Source organism: Geospiza fortis, unplaced genomic scaffold (genome assembly GCF_000277835.1).
Source record: "Geospiza fortis unplaced genomic scaffold, GeoFor_1.0 scaffold274, whole genome shotgun sequence".
NCBI lineage: Eukaryota > Metazoa > Chordata > Aves > Passeriformes > Thraupidae > Geospiza > Geospiza fortis.
The window spans coordinates 616484-622037 of NW_005054485.1; the positions used below are offsets into that span (position 1 = coordinate 616484).

At 44.1% G+C, this 5554-nt stretch overlaps 1 protein-coding gene across 1 annotated transcript in view; it reads left to right on the forward strand.

The window, feature by feature from the left end:
- Positions 1 to 5554, forward strand: part of LOC115948715 (neuronal acetylcholine receptor subunit alpha-7-like) — a 34234-nt gene continuing 28680 nt past the window's right edge. The window contains exons 1-2 of the mRNA XM_031063192.1: positions 1 to 54; positions 103 to 254. Of these exons, the coding sequence (XP_030919052.1) occupies positions 1 to 54; positions 103 to 254 (206 nt within the window). The remainder of the gene's footprint in view (positions 55 to 102; positions 255 to 5554) is intronic.

A 5554-nucleotide genomic window follows, 5' to 3' on the forward strand; every position in this document is an offset into this window, starting at 1 on the left:
ATGGCCGTGGAGCTGGACAACTGCTGTCCCATCTGCCTGGACAGCTGGGAGCAGGCCAGTTATGCGCTGCCTCTCTGCTTCTGCTAAGTGTGCGTTCTGCAGTGGGCAGGGAGCAAGCCTGAATGCCCCCTCTGCAAGAGGAGGGTGACCTCCATCCTGTACTCGGTGTGGGAGGATGACAGCTTTGAGGAGCATGTCATTCCAGCCCACAGGGCACCATGGGACATGTTCCACCTGAGAGGAGGAGGTCCCAGGTACCCAGCAGCTCCCAGTGCCCACACTCTGGCCATCAATGAGAGGACAGCCACTTACAGTGGCTGAAGGTGAGTACAGCGACCAGAACTGCAATGTGTGTGAGGTTGTACTCACTGATGAAAGCTTTAAAGGAATTTAAGAAAAACCCAAATCTAACCCAAAAATCATGGACAAAACTATGCTCCATGTTGTTCTACTGTGGGGATGTGAGGGAAGTAGAAAAAGAGAAAAAGGAGAAGTTTAGGTACAGCTGCCCTGCAGTCAGCACAGTTGTCTACAAGAACAGGCATCTCTGCTGTTGGACAATACCTTTTTCCTGACCCAGAGATGCAACAACTGAGAAGTGTTTTAAAAGCTTTAATTCCATTTTTAGTCTTATGAAAAGGGTATGACAATACAGATGTTATAATTCATACCATCACAATCAGAAGCTGACTATTTCCTAATTACAATACGCTATATGCATTGCTTGGACTATCAGCTTTTTGCCACAGCATGCTGTAGATGCCTTAAAGCCAATAATCTAGAACTACTTCATGGGTCCTACTACAATGCATCTTTCATAGTTCTGTTTCTCCAAAGTATCTAGTCTTATTTGCAAGGACATCCTTTGAAACTTTTTTCTATCTCCATTTCTCTCTCAACAATATCTGTTCTATTCCATGGCATTTCTAAGTCAGCATTTCTTGTCTCAAAGTTTGCATGTGTATGCGTACTGTGTAGGCTTTCTGTCAGGCCCTGAGAACTTTACAAATCCATTTCCCACACTCTGCAATGGGCTCTGCTCAAGTGATCTCCCCTGCAGGGAGCTGTGATCATGTATCAAACTCACTGATCTCCTAAGCACTTAGCTGCTCCCAATCTCCATTGCTCTGCAGCCCTATCAGACCTGAGAGTAGGACTCCTGCTGCCCCTGGTTCCCACAGCACTGCAATAGTCCTGCCATCAGCCATGTGGCCACTGCCTGCTGTCATAGTTGCATCGGGAGCAGGGACAGCTCTTTGAGGATAGTAGGAAGCAGCAACAGTGCAGTGCGTTGTCCCATCCAGCCTGCACTACTTTGGCCCAAATGAGGCTTTGTTCCAGCTCCTATGGGCTTCCCTGCACAGGCACACAAGGAGCTTTGCCCACCAGCTTATTGACACCATCACAGACAGGCTCAGTGCGGAGGCCCAACATCAAATGGGCCTGGAGGTCAGCAGTGCAGCTGGAGAGTGGGAGGACAGCCCCTCTATGGTCCCTGGCCCTGATGCCACCCAAGGGGGTCTCCCAGGCCAGCCTTCATGGGGTCCCAGCAACAATTCCCATTCTGTACCCATTCCTACCCATGGGGAGCAAAAGGAGACTGAGGGAACCCAGAGGAGGCTGTGCCTGGTTGTTCCTGGTGTTCCACGTGGTCAGTGAAAGCTCACCTGGGGCATCCCAGCAAGCCAGCAAAGGGAGGGCCAGTAGCTCTGAGGACCCCTCCCAAATCCCCTGGAAGACAGCCCACCATCCAGTGACAGGGTTGAGAGGGCATGAGGATACAGCTAAATCAGTCCAGGCTGCAGCTGGGGTATACACCAGCCCCTTGTGGTCTCAGCCTTCCAAATCTATTTAACATTTATTAAAAGAAAATTAAAGGCATGAAAACTGCAGAAGATGTTTGAATGTTACTAACTAACTCTGGTGGTGTTGCTCTCCCCACTTGTAATGTTTTCCTCCCCTTTCCTGGTTCTTTGACCACCGATTTCTCACGTGTTTCCTGAGCATTATAAGTTTGCATTTCTCAGCTGATCCCAGGGTGGATGTTTCCAGCCAGGACGACTCCACAGTCAGCCTGTGCCCCACCACTCAACCTCGAAGTTCTCCTCCTCAGCACACCCTGTGCCCCACATCCCGGGGCTCTGCTCTCATGCCAGCTTGCACTGCCCGCTGCAGCCTCACTACGGCAGTGCCCAAATCCCTCCTCCTGCCCGGAGTCACGACTTGCTGCTGCTCTCTGAGTCAGTCCAGGGTTGTACCCTGTCAAGGCTGGAGCCCCAAGAAAGTCAACAAAGGGAAGTACGAGGTGCTGTCTCTGCTTGCAGTGAAAGAGAAGTGGGTGAGAGTTCAGAACAGGAAAATGAGAAAAGAAAGGCCCAAATGATGACTATAATTCATTCAAGACTTTGCCTCACCTTACCTTTCTTTTGCTAGTGGATAAAATTGTGGAGAGGAAGGGGAGCCAGGGTGTGTGCGAAATCCCACAATAGACAGCTGGGGAAGAGGGCACTCAGAGCAGCTCCCTACATCTGGTGGATGTGATTACAGGAAGGGGTGCGCCAAAAATGGACAGGAAATTGGCTATTTTCATATTTTCAAAGTTTTGCACTATTGAATCTCCCCTGCCACCTCTGCTGGGAGAAAAGGCAGGTGTGTGCCACAGGTGCTTGCTGCAAGTTGCCCTGGCAGCTGGGAGGGAGCAGAGGGGGACACACACTAATTCATTTCACTGGGAAACAACTCTAGAGGCACTCGAGTGCAAGCACTGGAAACACTGCAGCTGTGCTGTCTCGAGTTAGGTACAATATGTGGAGATGTGGAAAGCGTCTCCGAGGCAGCACACTCCCCCTTCTTGCAGTACACAGACAGCTGTGTGCGAGGATCACTTGCATTTGCTCCTGACCAGGGAAAGGCTCAGTGTGTCGTGCAATGTGAGTCCAAGGGAATGTAACCTGTTCCTTTGTGTTTGGATTTACTGACCAAGCACTGAGCTGACTTGGCTCCTGGGGACTGGAGTAGCACATGAGCAAATGCACTTTTCTACCCTGGTGGGAAGCTGGTTTGATGCCTTATTACCGTAATTGCCAAATCCATCAGTCATTGCAGGCTCTCTTCAGGACTTCATCGACTTTCACCCTCTGCTCAGGAAGGAGAGCCAGCTTATTTTGACAATGCTCACAGAAAAGTGCTTGGCATTTGTTTGTTCTGCACTGTATCTCTGGTCATCCTTGTTCTTCTCACTCTTTAAAGGTAAGCTTATCTGTGTTTGTCCAGGCTTTCATTTTTTTTGGTTGTGGTTTGGGTTTTTTGTTGCTCTTGCTTTGATTTGTTGTTTGGGTTTGTTTTTGTTTTTTTTTTTTAGTCTTCTAAATGCTAGTTGCATCCAGCTCCAAATTTTATTTTCAGTAGGTCTTGTATCTGATTGTATTTTGAACTTCATTAGAGTCCCATGCTGGTTTAACTGACTTTTGTAATCAGTTTGGGTAAGTCTGTAGATCTTACAGTGCTGGGATCTTACATTTTTTTAGAGAAGGAAGAAGTGTGTGTGTTTGGTTTTGTGGTTTTTCTTTTTTTTAATTAAAGGTGAGTAATTTTAACTTCCATAAATTAATTGAAATGGTTGTGTTTCAAAAGAAATATGTTCTTGCTTTCCTGAAAAATGTAACCTTACCATGGTTTTTTGACAACAGGAAATTATAACTTCAGGTTGGGCAGAATGATTTGAGAACCCTGTAGGTGTGTGAGTGCAATGGTATTCTACAGAGAAATACAAGCAGAAGAAAATTCATAACTGTTTATTCTCTGTGCATCATGTAGAAAGATTAAATCTGTATAAATACATAAATTTACTAGTTCTGGTTTGTTTTTATTAAACATACTCTTAGTATGCTTAATAAAAATAGTTAAGACAGAGATGCATATATAGCTGGAAATATCTAATAAGAATAATGGGCTTCTGTAGTCTAAGGTGTCAGCTCTGACTAAGCTGTCTTCAGAAGTTTCAGCATGGTGCTAAAAAAATAGGAGCTGTGTGATTATTTCAAAACATTCAGGATAGCAAGGCTGATAATAAAGTGTTTTTAAGTGAGAATGTTGAAATAGCCATAGTCGTGAAAGATATTCAGTATTCTACACAAAATGTGCTTTTGTGGGTCCCTTTCAGCTGAAACATAAATGCCGGCAGCAATCAAAAATTCTAAAACTAAGTGTTCTAGGTGTGAAGGACCATGTTTTGTTTCTCACAATTTATGTATAAAGCAGGATTGTCTTTTTAAAGCAGAGAAAGTTGTCCATCTATTTCAGAAGTATAAGGGCACTGGAAACTTGCATATATGGGATGTTGCACTGGACTATTCATGCCACATAGATAATTCCTCATTAATTCATTTGAAGCTGTAAAACATCTGGGCATTTCATTATTAGAGATCCACATTTCATCTGCCTAATGTAGTAATGGTACTGCAGAAAAATGTTTCCCCACCTTGCTGAATTAAGAACCTTGCTATCTTCAAGACATTTCTGTGCTACTGTAGGAGCTGAATTAACAGGCGGGTTATAGCATCTAGTTATGAGAGAACTAATTTTATGGACATTCCCATTTTGAAAAGTTGTGTGTCATGTAAATCCTGACTTTTAAATAATGAGTAATCACTAATTCATCAGAGGATGCCTAGTTTCTCTAAACAGCACATGAAGACAAACTGCTTTTATAAATAATTCAGAGAATTTTTTGTTAGGTGCTCTTACCAACAGCTCACAAGTGTGCACTTTTACAGAAAAATGCTAAAGCAGAATAACATTATTTTCTGGTAATGTTGGTCTGTAACTGACTTATGCGTTACAGATTTTTTTAAATTAAAAGAAAAAGAAAACAAAAGAAAAAAAAAGGGGGAAAAAACCCCAGAAAGACCTGGGAATTGAGCAGCTGGGGCAGAAGAGAAAAAGTCAAGATGATATTAGCATGTTATCAGTAGCAGAGTTTTTTATTTTTTAACAGTAAATCCAGATGAACTTCTCCCTGGGTCCCTTAGTTCACCCACAAGGAAGTCACACCAAATTCAAATCACAGCTAACATCACTCTCACATAGCACTGAGTTTTTTCAACATTGTTCATAGCAATTTATCAAGTACTGAGAACTCCTGTAGGGCTGTTTGACAGGAAAGTTGTCACAAGAACTAGATAAAAATCAAACACAAACAACACATGAAGAACTCAGGTTTTTTCCCAGTTCTTTCCTCAACTGTCTGCTTCAACCTGACTTTACTTGCAATAATGCTAGAAGCCCCAGTAGTCATGTCATTTAAGCTGGGTCATTGCAGCCCTCCTTCTCAAAGGGCTGATGATGCTTTTTTTTGAGACATGGGTCTAAGGAAAAATCAGGAAACTGGTTTTCAACCTTCCTATATCCCAGGTGAATACTCTCAGGGTCAGACATCCCTTCCAGGCTAGGGGCATTCCTAGAAGGAGCACCCAGAATGTAGAAGGACCCAGTGAGTCTCAGCAGCTATCTAACAACCCTGGGTGGAGAAACTTGAAAAACCTGGTCTAGGGAT